The 16,519-nt window shown below is 39.3% G+C and overlaps 1 protein-coding gene across 3 annotated transcripts in view; it reads left to right on the top strand.

The window, feature by feature from the left end:
• Positions 1-2,012: 2,012 nt before the first annotated feature.
• The window catches only part of LOC122554325 (AP-1 complex subunit mu-1-like), a 50,253-nt gene continuing 35,746 nt past the window's right edge, over positions 2,013-16,519 (top strand). The window contains exons 1-3 of one of the 3 annotated variants that reach the window (XM_043699168.2): positions 2,013-2,157; positions 8,715-8,871; positions 8,976-9,043. In XM_043699168.2, coding sequence (XP_043555103.1) covers positions 8,751-8,871; positions 8,976-9,043 — 189 coding nt within the window. In that variant the 5' untranslated portion in view covers positions 2,013-2,157; positions 8,715-8,750. Of the gene's footprint in view, positions 2,163-2,455; positions 2,603-8,714; positions 8,872-8,975; positions 9,044-16,519 lie in introns of those variants that run through there. The other 2 variants (XM_043699165.2, XM_043699167.2) reach the window with 2 other exon arrangements.

The following is a 16,519-nucleotide window of genomic DNA, read 5'->3' as shown; positions in this document are numbered from 1 at the left end:
GCATGGAAACGGACCCTTCAGTCCAATTCGTCCATGTTGACCAGAAAACAAAGCAAACTGATGAGAGCAGAGCAGTGGACGTGATCTATGTGGATTTCAGTAAAGCATTTGCCAATGTTTCTCATGGTAGATTGGTAACGAGGTTAGATCACATAGAAGAACTATTTGGATACAGAACTGGCTCAAAGGTAGAAGACAGAAGATGGTGGCGGTTGGTTGTTTTTCAGACTGGAGACCTATGACCAGCAGGGTACCACAAGGATCAGTGCTGGGTCCATTACTTTGTCACTTATATAAATGATTTGGATTTGAACATAAGTGGTACAGTTAGAAATTTTGCAGATGACATCAAATTGGAGGTGCAGTGGACAGCAAAGAAGGTTGCAGATAGATAGAATAGTGAAGAAAGCGTTTGGTATGCTTGTCTTTACTGGTCAGTGCATAGGAGTTGCAAGCTCATGTTGCGACTATACAGGACATTGGTTCGTCCACTATTGATGTACTGTGTGCAATTCTGGTCTTCCAGCTATAGGAAGGATATTATGAAACTTTAAATAATTCAGAAAAGATTAACAAGGATGTTGCCAGGGTTAGAAGATTTGAGCTATAGGGAGAGGCTAAATAGGCTGGGGCAATTTTCCCTGGATCTTCAGAGGCTGAGGAATGACCTTTATAGAGACTTATAAAATTGGGTGGTTTGGATAGGATTAATAGGCAAGGTCTTTTTCCAAGGGTGGGGGAGTCCAAAACTAGAGGGCATAGGTTTAAGGTGAGAGGGGAAAGATATAAAAGGGATCTAAGGGGCAACATTTTCACACAGAGGATGGTGTGTGTATATGGAATGAACTCCCAGAGGACGTGGTAGAGACTGGTACAATTAGAACTTTTAAAGGGTATCTGGATGGTGTATCTCTTTAACTCCGTGACTCTATATTCTAAGTAAATCTAGTCCCATTTGGCCCATTCTGTACATTGAGAAACTTCTTATATCATTACTAAATTTCTTTTTCACTGTTATATACCTATAATCTTTGTTCGTTCATTGATTCCAGTAAAACCTCTTGAAATGTTCCCTTTTCTTGAGCTAATTATTGTGCTGTCACCACCTTTCAACAATGAAAACCCACCATTTTAATTATTTTTTAAAATGTATTATTATATTCCCTGTGCTATCTCAAGGCCTTAAGTATTCACTTTGTGAGCCTACATTTGATGTATACACAAAAATTGATAATGGCCATAGAAATCTGCTTTAGACTAATAGCAATTGTGAATTTAAAACCTGGAAATTGGAATCCGAGGGGGGTTAAAATCTATATAGAACACTAAGAGGTTAAAGTCCACTTTAAATAAAAAGGACATCATACAAAATGAAATTGAATATTTTTCTTTGTATTCACAACAAATTGCTTTAATTAGCAAGAGGAATATCTCATAAATTTTGGATGCATATCCAACTTAAGCTTGGCTTAAATGCATCCTACCTCCATTTCCCAAACGAAGTTATTTGATATTTAGAAAATTTTGTTCATACCTGAAAGATTTTGCTGATAAAAATTATAATTGGCAAACATTTTCCTTTTCATTAAGCACATTGTACACTATGTGATGAAAATAATGATTGGCTTTCAATAGTTTCTGTTCCAACTATGATAATTCATGAACAATTTGGAGTTAGTTCTCAGTTTTACAGTCCTCACAATTTTATACATACTTGGTGCTGGGCAACAAGCTCTCAATATAGTTGCATGACATTTATAAACCTATTTTCAAATTGACTTGCCTTTGGATCAAACTGAGAAATTGGTGATGTTTCCTTTATTATTAGGCATTTAATTCTGTCAGTTACTATGACACATGTTAATGTTGAACAGCACTAATGTTTTTCAAGCTTACACCTTCTGGTTAATCAATAGGCCAAAGTAACATTCTGTTTGCTGCTATGTGCTTGCTTTCATTTTTGCCATGACCTACTCCTGTCAGAGTCCTATTGATTATGAAATGTAAAAGTCAGTGTTTCCTCCTTGACTTGTTCTTTTTAGGGTGTGAGTATACGTACTAAGTGCTTAAAAAGCCAGTAATCCTCGTTTAACTATCATAGACCTGGAAACTCTGCAGGCATGGCATTTTCTGCTATTTACTTTTTGGATAACAAAGGTCAGGTAGGTTTATGCCACATTTATTATGCTTTTACTAAAACGTACAAGGCCTTGAGTATATTTCAGTCTTTCCTATTGATGGAAAAGCAAGCCTGCATAAAAGTGATGTAATATAGTAGACATTTATGAATTATTGTTAATAATTTCCCATGAATTTTTTTTTTAATATCATTAAGGCTACATTTTAACCATTGTGTAGATTTGGCTTGTTTGTAACAGTTTCATGCATTCTAATTAATGTTTAACCTCTGGTTGCACAACTAATGTAATGAAAAATGCTGAAATGTGTTCACTGAAGTGTGTAGTGAGATCACTATGGCTTTGTTTCTCAGTGGAATGTTTATTTCACATATTATCTAAATGCTGTATCAAAGTAAATGGTTCAGAGTCTCACCCAACGAACAACTTGGTACTAATTTTCTTTTTTGGAGATGAGCAGGCAGGCAAGTAATTGGTCTTGGTTTTCCTCCTCATTGGCTTGACCTTTCCTCATTACTTTCTCATTAAAACACAGCTGAATTTAATGGTGGAGAACTGCAGCCACAGACTTGACCCTAAAATGCAGCCGATGCGTACTCTACCATTAGAACTAGATTAAAAATACTTATTTTTGATACGGTGTCCATCTACAAAGGTCATTGCCCGCTAATTATTATGAAAATGCTTCAACATAGTTTGCCATATAAATATAAGCAATCTTATAATATTTAAGTGTTTACTTAACTTGAAATTTGACTTGATATTCCAGTGAACAAAATATCAATCTTTGCAGCAGTTTCTGAATATATTTGCAGAGGATTTCCTTTTTATCGGGTTGAGAATTATATGGCTACCAGTAAAATGTATGTAGCAAACTATTCTAAATATATTCCAAATTTCCTGTGAATTGTAAATTGTCGATCATAAATCCTACTAAGAGTTGGATCAGACAATTCAGCCCCTTGAACCTGCTAGACTATTTAATGCAATCATGACTGATCTCATCTTAGCCTAAATTCTACTTTCCTACTCCCTCTCCATTACCATTCAACCCATTACTAATTAAAAATCTGTCAATCTCCTTTTAAATTGATTCATTGTCCTGACAACCACTACATCCTGTGTACTTAATTCCACAGAATCATGACCCTTTGAAAGAAGAGATTTCTCCTCATCTCTTTTAAATCCGCTACCCTTTTATCCTAAAAACTGTGACCTTTTTGTTCTGGATCTCCCCATATGAAGAAACATTCTCTCCACATCTACTTTGTCAATATCCTTTTGTATCTTAAATACTTCAATTAGATCTCTTCTCATTCTTCTAACCTCCAGAGAGTATAGGCCTCGACTGCTCAATCTCTCTTCATGAGACCAGCCCCATATCTCCGTAGTCAACCTCCTCTCAACTGCCTCCAATGCAACTACGATCCCCTTTCAAGTAAGGGAAAGGATAACATCAAGGTGGAGAAGGTTCAGAAGAAATTTATTAGGATGTTGCCAGATATAGAAGGTTTGAGTTATAAGGGCAAGCTAGGCTGATACATTTTTCATTGGAGCACAGGAAGTTGAGAGGCAATCTGATAGAAATTTATAAAATAATGAGAAGTATAGATAGAGTTAATAGAACATAGAATGTTACAGTGCAGTACAGGCCCTTCAGCCCTTGCTGTTGCGCCACCCAGTGAAACCAATCTGAAGCCCATTTAACCTACACTATTCCATTCTCGTCCATATGCCTATCCAATGACCATTTAAATGCCCGAGAAGTTGGCAAGTCTACAACTGTTGCAGGCAGTACGTTCCACACCCCTACTACTCTCTGAGTAAGGAAATTACCTCTGTCTGTCCTATATGTATCGCCCCTCAATTTGAAGCTATGCCTGCTTATGCTAGCCATCACTGTCCGAGGAAAAAGGCTCTCACTGTCCATTGACCTAACCCTCTGATTATCTTATGTCTCAACTAGAGTCATAGAGATGTACAGCATGGAAACGGACTTTTCGGTCCAACCCGTCCATGCCAACCAGATATCCCAATCCAATTTAGTCCCACCTGCCAGCACCTGGCCCATATCCCTCCAAACCCTTCCTATTCATATACCCATCCAAATGCCCTTAAATGTTGCAATTGTACTAGCCTCCATCACATCCTCTGGCAGCTCATTCCATACACGTACCACCCTCTGTGTGAAAAAGTTGCCCCTTGGGTCTCTTTTATATCTTTCCCCTCTCACCCTAAACCTATGCCCTCTAGTTCTGGACTCCCCAACCCCAGGGAAAAGACTGCCTATTTATCCTATCCATGCCCCTCATAATTTTGTAAACCTTTATAAGGTCACCCCTCAGCCTCCGATGCTCCAGGGAAAACAGCCCCAGCCTGTTCAGCCTCTCCCTATAGCTCTGATCCTCCAACCCTGGCAACATCCTTGTAAATCTTTTCTGAACCCTTTCAAGTTTCACAACATCTTTCCAATAGGAAGGAGACCAGAATTGCATGCAATATTCCAACAGTGGCCTAACCAATGTCCCGTACAGCCACAACATGATCTCCCAACCCCTGTACTCAATACTCTGACCAATAAAGGAAAGCATACCAAACGCCGCCTTCACTATCCTATCCACCTGAGACTTCACTTTCAAGGAGCTATGAACCTGCACTCCAAGGTCTCTTTGTTCAGCAACACTCCCTAGGACCTTACCATTAAGGTATAAGTCCTGCTAAGATTTGCTTTCCCAAAATGCAGCACCTCGCATTTATCTGAATTAAACTCCATCTGCCACTTCTCAGCCCATTGGCCCGTCTGGTCCAGATTCTGTTATAATATGAGGTAACCCTCTTCGCTGTCCACTACACCTCCAATTTTGGTGTCATATGCAAACTTACTAACTGTACCTCTTATGCTAAGTTACCTCTCAATCTTCTCCCTAAAGAAAACAGTCTCAAATCCCTCAACCTTTCCTTGTAAGACTTTTCCTCCATACCAGGCAACATCCTAGGAAATCTCCTCCAAACCCTTTCCAAAGCTTCCACATCCTTCCTATAATGCGGTGACCAGAACTGCATGCAATACTCCAAGTGTGGCAGCACCAGAGTTTTGTACAGCTGCAGCATAGCCTCATGGTTCCAAAACATGATCCCTCTACTAATAAAAGCGAACACACTGTATGCCTCCTTAACAGCCCTATCAACCTGTGCAGCAACTTTGAGGGATCTATGTACATGGGCATAGAGATCTTTCTGCTCATCTACACTACCAAGAATTTTACCATTTGTCCTGTACTCTGCATTCCTGTTACTCCTTCCAAAGTGGATCACCTCACACTTTTTCACATTAAACTTTGCCACCCCTCAGCCCAGCGCTGCAGCATATCTATGTCCCTCTGTAACCTTTGGCACTATCCATAACTGTACTGACCTTAGAGTCATCCACAAATTTACTAACCCATCCTTCTATGCCCTCATCCAGGTCATTTATAAAAATGACGAACAGCACTGGACCCAAAACAGCTCCTTGCATTACCCCACTAGTAACTGAATTCCAGGATGGGAACTCTGTTTCCCATCAACCACCACCCTCTCTTATTTCAGCTAGCCAATTTCTGAACCAAACCGCAAAATCGCCCTCAATCCTATGCCTCCGTATTTTGTGCAGTAGCCTACCTTATTAAACGCCTTACTGAAATCCATATGTACCACATCAATGGCTTTATTCGCATCTACCTGTTTGGTCACCTTCAATAAGGTTTGTGAGGCATACATACCCTACACAAAATCATATTAGCTATCCCTAATCAATTTATTCCTTTCTAGATGATGATAAATCCTATCTCTCATAACCTTTCTCCAACACTTTACCCACAACCAAAGTAAGGCTCACCAGTCTATAATTACCAGGGTTGTCTCTACTCACCTTCTTGAACAAGGGAACAACATTTGCTATCCTCCAGTCTTCTGGTACTATTCCTGTAGACAATGACGAAATAAAGATCAAAGACAAAGGCTCAGTAGTCTCCTCCATGGCTTCCCAGAGAATCCAAGGATATATCCCATCTGGTTCAGGGGATTTATCTATTTTCACACTTTCCAGAATTTCTAACACTCCTTGTGAACCTCAATCCCACCTAGTCTCATAGCCTGTTTCTCAATATTCTCCTTGACAACATCAGTATTCACAATAGAAAAGACAAAAAATATTCATTTTAATGCTTCCCTATCTCCCCTGACTCCATGCACAACTTCCCACTACTATCCTTGATTGACCTTAATCTTACTCTCGTCATTCTTTTATTCCTGATATACCTATAGAAAGCTTTAGGGCTTTCCTTGATCCTATCTGCCAATGACTTCTCATGTCCCCTCCTGGCTCCTCTTAGTTCTGTCTTTAGGTCCTTCCTAGCTAGGTTGTAACTCAAGCGCTCTAACTGAGCCTTCATTTTTCATCCTAACATAAGCTGCCTTCTTCCTGTTGAAAGAGATTCAACTTCCTTCAGTAAACCATGGCTCCTGTGCTCAACTACTTCTTCACTGTCTGACAGGTACATACTTATCAAGGACACACAGTAGCTGTTCCTTGAATAAGCTCCACATTTCTATTGTGCCCATCCCCTACAGTTTTCTTCCCCATCTTATGCATCCTAAATCCTGTCTAATCACATCATAATTGCCTTTCTCCCAGCTGTAGCTCTTGCCCTCGGTGTATACCTATCCCTTTCCATCACTAAAGTAAACATAACTGAATTGTGGTCACTATCACTAAAAGTGTTATCCTACCTCCAAAGCTAACACCTGGCTGGGTTCATTACCCAGTACCAAATCTAATGTGGCCTTGCTCCTTGTCGGCCTGTCTACATACTGTGTCAGAAAACCCTCCTGCACACAATGGACAAAATCTGACCAATCTAAAGTACTTGACCTATAGTATTCCCAGTCAATATTTGGAAAGTTGAAGCCCCCATAAATGGAATTGTCATTTCCCTAGGATTGGAGATTTCAAGGCGAGGGGTAACATTTTTAAGGTGAGAGGAGAGATATATAGAAAACACATAAAGGGTGAATGTTTTCAGAGAGGGTGGTTCACGTGTGGAATGAATTTAGAGGAAGTGATGGATGTGAGTACAATTACAATGTTTACAAGACATTTGGATAGGTACATGAATAGGAAAGATTTGGAGGGATATGGACCAGCAGCAGGCAGGTGGACTAGCTTAGTTTGGGATTATATTTGGCATGGACTTGTTCAACCAAATAGTCTGTTTCCATGCTGTATGACACTGTGATATTACTAATGCTTTATATGATTGCAACAACACTTCCCTACATTTCTTTTAACAATAAGCGCCAAAATACCATTTATTTTCCTTATTACTTGTTGTACCTGCACACTAGTTTTGTGGCTCATGCACGAGGACACCTAGATCCCTTTCCATCTAAGCACTCTGAAGTTTCTCTCTCTTTATGTAAAAATTAGCCTTTCTATTCCTCTAACCCAAAATGGATAACCTCACACTTATTCACATTAAACTTCATCATTGTCCAATTTTGCCTCATTTACCTAACCCAACCACATCCATTTGTAAATTTCTTCTTTCTTTATTGGAACTTACTTGCCAACGTACTTTAGCATCATCTGCAAATTTCACTCGAGTACTTTCTATTCTTAGATCCAAGTCATTAATATGGATTGTAATTAATTGGGGCCCAAGGATCAAAAATCCTGTTGTACCCTACTAGTTACATCTTGCCAACCAGAAAAAGATCCATTTATCCTGACTCTCTGTTGGTTGGCCAGTCCTCTATCCTGCTAACTCTGTGATCTTACCTTTTGTGAACAACTTCACTGAGTGCCTTCTGGAAGTCCAGAGATAGCACATCTTCAGGGTCCCTATTATCCACCTTGCCTTTTACATCTTCAGAGATAGGATAGATAGTTAAAGTCTTTTCCTCAGAATGGAAATGCCAAGTACTACAGGCTATAGATTTAAGATTAGACGGGAAAAAAGTTTATAGGAGATAAGCGAGACCAAACTTTTACACACAGTGTTAAGTGCCAGGGTATGTGGTTAGATGTAATGGTAACATTTAAGAGGTGTTTGAACAGACACAAGAACAGGCAGGGAATAGAGTGGTATAAGCCATGTGCAGGCAGATGGAATTCATTCAGAATAGCATCATGGTCAGCACAGAAATGGGCTGGAGGGGCTGTTCCTGTGCTCTACTGTTCTATGTTCTGTATTAAGAGCTGAAAATGTGTTGCTGGAACAGCGCAGCAGGTCAGGCAGCATCCAGGGAACAGGAGAATTGACGTTTCGGGCATAAGCCCTTCTTCAGGAGTTCTCCTGTTCCCTGGATGCTGCCTGACCTGCTGCGCTGTTCTAGCAACACATTTTCAGCTCTGATCTCCACCATCTGCAGACCTCACTTTCTCCTATGTTCTGTATTAACTCTAGTAAATTGGTCAAATATGATTTATCCTTGATTTAAAAAAACACCATGCTGACTCTGATGATTTGTATTTTGACGTTCCAAATGTCCTGTTATTACTTCCTAAATAATGAATTGTAACAATTTCCTACACAGGTTCTCATTTCCCGCAATTATCGAGGGAATGTTACAATGTCGATGATTGAGAATTTCATGCCTTTACTTCTAAGCAAAGAGGAGGATGGATCCTTAAGCCCAATTTTGGAGAAAGATGATGTCTACTTTTTGTGGATTAAATACAAAAATATTTACAGTATCCTTAAATATACATTAAGCTGCATCCTTAAATATACATTGAGCTGTTCCAATATGTTTATGACTCATAATCAAAGCCAAAAACCTTAACAAGAAACTCAGTGGTATGTACAATGAAAAGAAATACCAACATTACATTATCTTTTGCATTCCTTTTCAAAGTTAAACAGGTAAGCAAAAAATAACGTAATCTGTTTTAAATGTGTATTTGAAAGGTGACTTCCAAGCCTTGAGACAAAAAGTATACTCCTCTGGAAACCTTTAATTATAAAACACATCACATTTATTGTGTCTGTTGTTTTCTGGCTGATTTAACAATATTCAATTTGATATAAATGGAAAAACAGAAAATTCAACAACAGTTACATTAAATAAAGCATTTTGAGATCCCAGTATTTTATTGAATCACTAACCAGTATATTCTCATCAAAAACTTGCTATATTTCTCACAGTTAAACTGAAATCAATACTTAGAAATGTTATTCTGAATTGGAACTGACTTCACTTCGCTTGAGAAGCTATTTCCAGCTATCCTAATTTACTGAGGAAACTTGAAATGAATTTTCCTGACAATTGCGATGAATGCATCAGTGGAATTACGAAAACAATTTTAAAATAAAAATATGCATAATTTGAAAAAGAATACTTACTCCGTTGTTTTAACTTGATGTTGTTTTAAACCTGATTCATTGCTTCCTAACTGTTTATGATGTCACAATAACTTCATTATAGCATCACAAGGCTGTTTAATATATTAATCTAAGAAATTTAGTAGCATTTTTAAAATTGCTATTCCATTTAATTGTTTTTCTGTTTTGAAATTGAATGTGATGAATAATAAATATCCTGTCATTCAGATCATGCATACAGTAGTTATCTTTCCAGTGAAATTAGAAGAAATTATAGAGAAAAGGATCCAAAATCTTTTTGAATTAGCTTAATACTATCCAATTGCTTTTTACACCACATTTCTCAATTTTTTTCTCTTAAAAATATTTGCTTCTTGGATTAATTTATATTATTTACTTTAGAGACTTTCCTCATTAATGTACTCCACATATCTGTTTAATATTCACTGAACTAAAAAGTTGGGATTGTAATAATTAGCCTGGAGATTTCAGATCTAAAACCTGTTGGCAATCATTAACATTAACATCTATAAAACTTGCAAACCAGGAAATTGCTGCTGGTGAATCTCTGCTCTTCCACTCCTTGCAACTTCCTACAAATCAATATCTTCGAGCAAGTATTGACTGAGAAGTTGTCCTCTAGTTCTGTAATGTAACGTTTAAACCTACTAAAAATAAAACATATTTTTGTTAACAATTTGTATCTGATTTTGTAATGGATGCTAAGTAATAAGTTGTCCTGAAGAAGCTCTCTGGTCTTGGAAACTAATTTTAATTTTGTGAAAATATTTTTTCTAAATCCATAGTTTCCTTTCAACATAATTACTTTAAAAGTTTGTTCATGGTAATTTGTTATCCAATTTGTATGTTTCAATCGCTAAATGTCTTCTTGTAAAATTCATAAAAGTGAAGTATTATTAACACATCTTAATTTGCTGGTTTACTGTCTATTCTTCAAATGTGATTTATTTCTTACCCTGTTTGATACTGCTGTTGCAAGATTCCTTTTACTTGGTATGAGATTCAAGTTAGTGTTTTGGAATGGTGAAACTCACCACAAAGGTCACAAGTTCTTTGTGGATAGATTCTTTCTGGATCCGCAGTGGTTAGTACTGTTGCTTTGCTGCTATATGTAAAGTCTGGGCGGATGGCTTTTTTTTTCCTTTCTTGCTATATGATATGAAATAAAGCATTGCTTCATAAGTTTGAATACTTGGGTAAGCTCACAACTTTGTTTTTCTTGAAAACAAATCTAAGCTTTTTAACTTCAGTCTCTGAAATTCAGAATGAATTGCATTGCCCATGCGGACATTAATAACTTCTGTGATTTGATGAGCGAGATTGTACATGGTCCTAACTAAAGGATATGACCAACCTATTCATGTACAGGGTGAACATTGCATCGTATCTTGAGCATTGTGTTTTTCCTGTACAAGATTTTCAAGAAAGACTTTATTGTAATGTATATGTACTCTATTAATGGAACCAAATTGTTCTTGATCTTATTTTTCTGTTATTCTAAGAAATGATTTCATGGTCTTTATTTACAGTATTTTGTTTGTCTACCATGATTAATATTCTGTATGAATTCTCCACTTTTCACACTCTTAACCTTACTTTCTTTTTGTTGTCATCTCAAGATTTGAAACACTGTTTCTAATATCTCAGTCCAAGTCTTGACCAAGCCTTTATATCTCCATTTTTTTTAAAGTATAACTTTTGAAAGTTTAATTTGAATATAATAGAACTCTCAATGCAAAGTGTGGGTTGCCCTCAAATGCTGATATTCCACATAGGCTGCTGTAATGTTTATATCGCACTCATATCACAATGGTAATTGTATTGCAACCTTTTTTTTTACAATTCAGTGTTATTTAATTGACTGTTTTTACTGAGACATGTGCTTTTACCCCAAATTGTTGCATGAAAACAAGCTTGGTAGTCAAACCACGCATAAATGCTATTTTTGAGATAAACCCCAGAAGCTAACAGCTCATACCTGTGGTCATTGACTTTGTGTCCCCTTATCTGTGCATTGGTATGGACTTTGTAGTGTTTCCATATGTTGCATTTTAAAAAGTCTGTAATATTGCTGAAAAAAATGACATCAGTTTGGCAAAGCTTTTCACTTTACACTCATAAGGATAATTTGAAAAAAGAACAATTACCAAAGGGTAATCCAAGATAGAGGACGGGAAAAATTTCTGGCTGTAAGAGCTGCTCCTTTTTTTTGAGGTATTTTAGGTGTTGGAGGTGATTTCCTCGAATTCCAGGAGCTGCAATTACTGTTTTATATGCTGTTGCATTGTTTTGGAACTTTTGGAAAAAAAAGTCAAAACAACAGCAGTTTTGAAAGGGAGTAGAGCAGACAAAGGAAGCACATGGTGAGGTCAGTGCAGGAGAGAGAGAGAACCTGCACAGTTACCGCCTTTGCTGTTTGAATTCGTGTATCGCTGGTCATCAGAGTGCATCTGGGAAAATTAACAAACAGTAAAATTCATAACTAATCTTGGAGGAACTATTGGGTGAAGTTCACAGCACAGAATCAGATAAGTTAATTGTTGTTTTAAGTCTGTCCAAGAGAAAGGCTGCAGTAGTGAGTATAGTGGATTCTTTCTTGATTGTGTTTTTGGAGATAAGTCTTTTGATTAAACTTAAAATATAAGCCATAGCTATTAATTTAACCTGGGGCAGTGTTTGTAGAGGAATACGACGGTGTTATTTTCTGGGTCTGTAGATTGTGAAGGAGCAAAAATGGCCTTTGTAGTGATATGTACTTTTTGTCAGATGTGGGAGTTTAAAGAGAGTTTAAGGGTTACTGCGGATTATATCTGCCATAAATGCTGCTGGATGCGAATCTTATCAGATCGAGTAGATTGGTTGGAGAGACAGATAGAAGTGATGAGGAATTTGCAACAGCAACAGTATGTGATGGATGGCAGTTATTGGAAGGGGGGGAAAGTCTCAGATACAGTCACATAGATGGGTTAACTTCAGGAAGGGTAAGAGAGGTAGGCAGCTAGTGCAGGAGTCTTTTGTGGACATACCCATTTCAAACAGGTATGCTGTTTTGGAAAATGTAGGGGGTGATGAATTCTCATGGGAACGTAGCACGAACAGCCAAATTTCTGGTATTGAGACTGGCTCTAATGCAACGAGGGGTACTTCGGCTTCCAAGAGATCAATTGTGTCAGGGGATTCTGTAGTCAGAGGTACAGACAGACATTTCTGTGGCCAGCAGAGAAAAAGCAGAATGGTGTGTTGTTTCCCTGGTGGCAGGATCAAGGATGTCTCAGAGGGTGCAGTATGTTCGCACGGGGGAGAGGGGCCAGCAGGATGTCATTGTCCACATTGGAACCAATGACATCGGAAGGGAAAAGGTTGAGATTCTGAAGGGAGATTACAGAGTTAGGCAGAAATTTAAAAAGGAGGTCCTCAAGGATTACTCCCAGTGCTTTGAGCTAGTGAGGGCAGGAATAGGAGGATAGAGCAGATGAATGCATGGCTGAGGAGCTGAATGGGAGAAGGATTCACATTTTTGGATCATTAGAATCTTTTTGGGGGGTGGATGTGACCTGTACAAGAAGGATGGATTGCACCTAAGTTGGAAGGGGACTAATATACTGGCAGGGAAATTTGCTAGAACTGCTTGGGAGGATTTAAGCTAGTAAGGTGGGGGGGGTGGAGTGTGGAGTGTGGAGGAGGTGGTGTGGGACCCAGGGAGATAGTGAGGAAAGAGATCGATCTGAGACGGGTACAGCTGAGAACAGAAGTGAGTCAAACAGTCAGGGCAGGCAGGGTCAATTTAGGACTAATAAATTAAACTGCATTTATTTCAATGTAAGGGGCCTAACAGGGAAGCAGATGAACTCAGGGCATGGTTAGGAACATGGGACTGAGATATCATAGCAATTACAGAATCATGGCTCAGGGATGGGCAGGACTGGCAGCTTAATGTTCCAGGTTACAAATGCTACAGGAAGGATAGAAAGGGAGGCAAGAGAGGAGGGGGAGTGGCATTTTTGATAAGGGATAGCATTACAGTTGTGCTGAGGGAGGATATATCCAGGGAATACGTCCAGGGAAGTTATTTGGGTGGAACTGAGAAATAAGAAAGGGATTGTGTTATAGACCCCCCAATAGTCAGGGGGAAATTGAGAAACAAACTTGTAAGGGGATCTCCATTATCTGTAAGAATAATAGGGTAGTTATGGTAGGGGATTTTAACTTTCCAAACATACCCTGGGACTGCCATAGTGTTAAAGGTTTAGATGGAGAGGAATTTACGTGTGTACAAGACAATTTTCTGATTCAGTATGTGGATATACTATTAGAGAAGATGCAAAACTTGACCTACTCTTGGGAAATAAGGCAGGGCAGGTGACTGAGGTGTCAGTGGGGGAGCACTTTGGGGCCAGTGACCATAATTCTATTCGTTTTAAAATAGTGATGGAAAAGGATAGACCAGATCTAAAAGTTGAAGTTCTAAATTGGAGAAAGGCCAATTTTGACAGTATGAGGCAAGAACTTTGGAAAGCTGATTGGAGGCAGATGTTCGCAGGAAAAGGGACGGCTAGAAAATGGGAAGCCTTCAGAAATGAGATAACACGAATCCAGAGAAAGTATATTCCTGTCAGGGTGAAAGGCAAGGCTGGTAGTATAGGGAATGCTGGATGACTAAAGAAATTGAGGGTTTGGTTAAGAAAAGAAGGAAGCATATGTCAGGTATAGACATGATAGATCAAGTGAATCTTAGAAGAGTATAAAGAAAGTAGGAGTATACTTAAGGAAATCAGGAGGGCAAAACAGGGACATGAGATAGCTTTGGCAAATAGAATTAAGGAGAATCCAAAGGGTTTTTACAAATATATTAAGGACAAAAGGGTAACTAGGGAGAGAATAGGGCCCCTCAAAGATCAGCAAGGCGGCCTTTGTGTGGAGTCACAGAAAGTGGGGAAGATACTAAATGAATATTTTGCATCAGTATTTACTGTGGAAAAGGATATGGAAGATATAGACTGTAGGGAAATAGATGGTGACATCTTGCAAAATGTCCAGATTACAGAGGAGGAAGTGCTGGATGTCTTGAAACGGTTAAAGGTGGATAAATCCCCAGGACTTGATCAGGTGTACCCGAGAACTCTGTGGGAAGCTAGAGAAGTGATTGCTGGGCCTCTTGCTGAGATATTTGTATCATCGATAGTCACAGGTGAGGTGCCGGAAGACTGGAGGTTGGCAAACGTGGTGCCACTGTTTAAGAAGGGCAGTAAAGACAAGCCAGGGAACTATTGACCGGTGAGGCTGACCTCAGTGGTGGGCAAGTTGTTGGAAGGAATCCTGAGGGACAGGATGTACATGAATTTGGAAAGGCAAGGACTGATTAGGGATAGTCAACATGGCTTTGTGCGTGGGAAATCATTTCTCACAAGCTTGATTGAGTTTTTTGAAGAAGTAACAAAGAAGATTGATGAGGGCAGAGTAGTAGATGTGATCTATATGGACTTCAGTAAGGCGTTCGACAAGGTTCCCCATGAGAGACTGATTAGCAAGGTTAGGTCTCATGGAATACAGGCAGAACTAGCCATTTGGATACAGAACTGGCTCAAAGGTAGAAGACAGAGGGTGGTGGTGGAGGATTGATTTTCAGACTGGAGGCCTGTGACCAGTTGAGTGCCACAAGGATTGGTACTGGGCCCTCTACTTTTTGTCATTTACATAAATGATTTGGATGCGAGCATAAGAGGTACAGTTAGTAAGTTTGCAGACGACACCAAAATTGGAGGTGTAGTGGACAGCGAAGAGCATTACCTCAGATTACAACAGGATCTGGACCAAATGGGCCAATGGGCTGAGAAGTGGCAGATGGAGTTTAATTCAGATAAATGTGAGGTGCTGTATTTTGGGAAAGCAAATCTTAGCAGGACTTATACACTTAATGGTAAGGTCCTAGGAAGTGTTGCTGAACAAAGAGACAAAGATACCTTGGAGTGCAGGCTCATTCCTCGTTGAAACTGGAGTCGCAGGTAGATAGGATAGTGAAGAAGGCATTTGGTATGCTTTCCTTTATCGGTCAGAGTATTGAGTACAGGAGTTGGGAGGTCATGTTGCGGCTGTACAGGATATTGGTTAAGCTACTGTTGGAATATTGCTTGCAATTCTGGTCTCCTTCCTGTTGGAAGGATGTTGTGAAACTTGAAAGGGTTCAGAAAAGATTTACAAGGATGTTGCCAGGGTTGGAGGATCGGAGCTATAGGGAGAGGCTGCACAGGCTAGGGCTGTTTTCCCTGGAGCGTCGGAGGCTGAGGCGTGACCTTATAGAGGTTTACAAAATTATGAGAATAGGATAAATAGACAAAGTCTTTTCCCTGGGGTCGGGGAGTTAGGGTGAGAGGGGAAAGATATAAAGGAGACCTAAGGGGCAAATGTTTCACGCTGAGGGTGGTATGTGTATGGAATGAGCTGCCAGAGGATGTGATGGAGGCTGGTACAATTACAACATTTAAGAGGCATCTGGATGGGTATATGAATAGGAAGTTTTTGGAGGTATATGGGCCCGGTGCTGGCAGTTGGAACTCGATTGGGTTGGGATATCTGGTCGGCATGAACGAGTTGGACGGAAGGGTCTGTTTCCATGCTGTACATCTCTATGACTCTAAATAAAATATTTTATATGGTTTGGGATGAGTGCTGCTTGATTAGCAGGTTGACTCTGATTAGAAGAGGCATAGCCATGGAGCATGTACCAGTTAGTTGGTGATAATGATGAAAATCTGCTGAATCCTGAAATAACTCCACTGAGGCTGGTATCCCGTCACCAAGTCACCTTTTATTTACACCTGGAGAGTCCTTATCACTGATCCCTCAAGGATATTTGACACTCCTGTTCATATGACAGCCAAGGCTCCCTGATTAGACCAGATTAACAGCCGCAATAAGGGAAATCTTATTCTCTGAGGCCTACCTGGCTGACCTCATTACAATCACTACATTTCTCCACTTCTGAGTCCAAGGATATAG

Source organism: Chiloscyllium plagiosum, unplaced genomic scaffold, assembly GCF_037043375.1.
Source record: "Chiloscyllium plagiosum isolate Xiang-an unplaced genomic scaffold, Cpla_swu_hap1 HiC_scaffold_9, whole genome shotgun sequence".
In the NCBI taxonomy this organism is placed as follows: Eukaryota; Metazoa; Chordata; class Chondrichthyes; order Orectolobiformes; family Hemiscylliidae; genus Chiloscyllium; species Chiloscyllium plagiosum.
The sequence above is the reverse complement of the archived record's forward strand: the minus strand, read 5'-3'. Positions and strand labels throughout refer to the sequence as shown.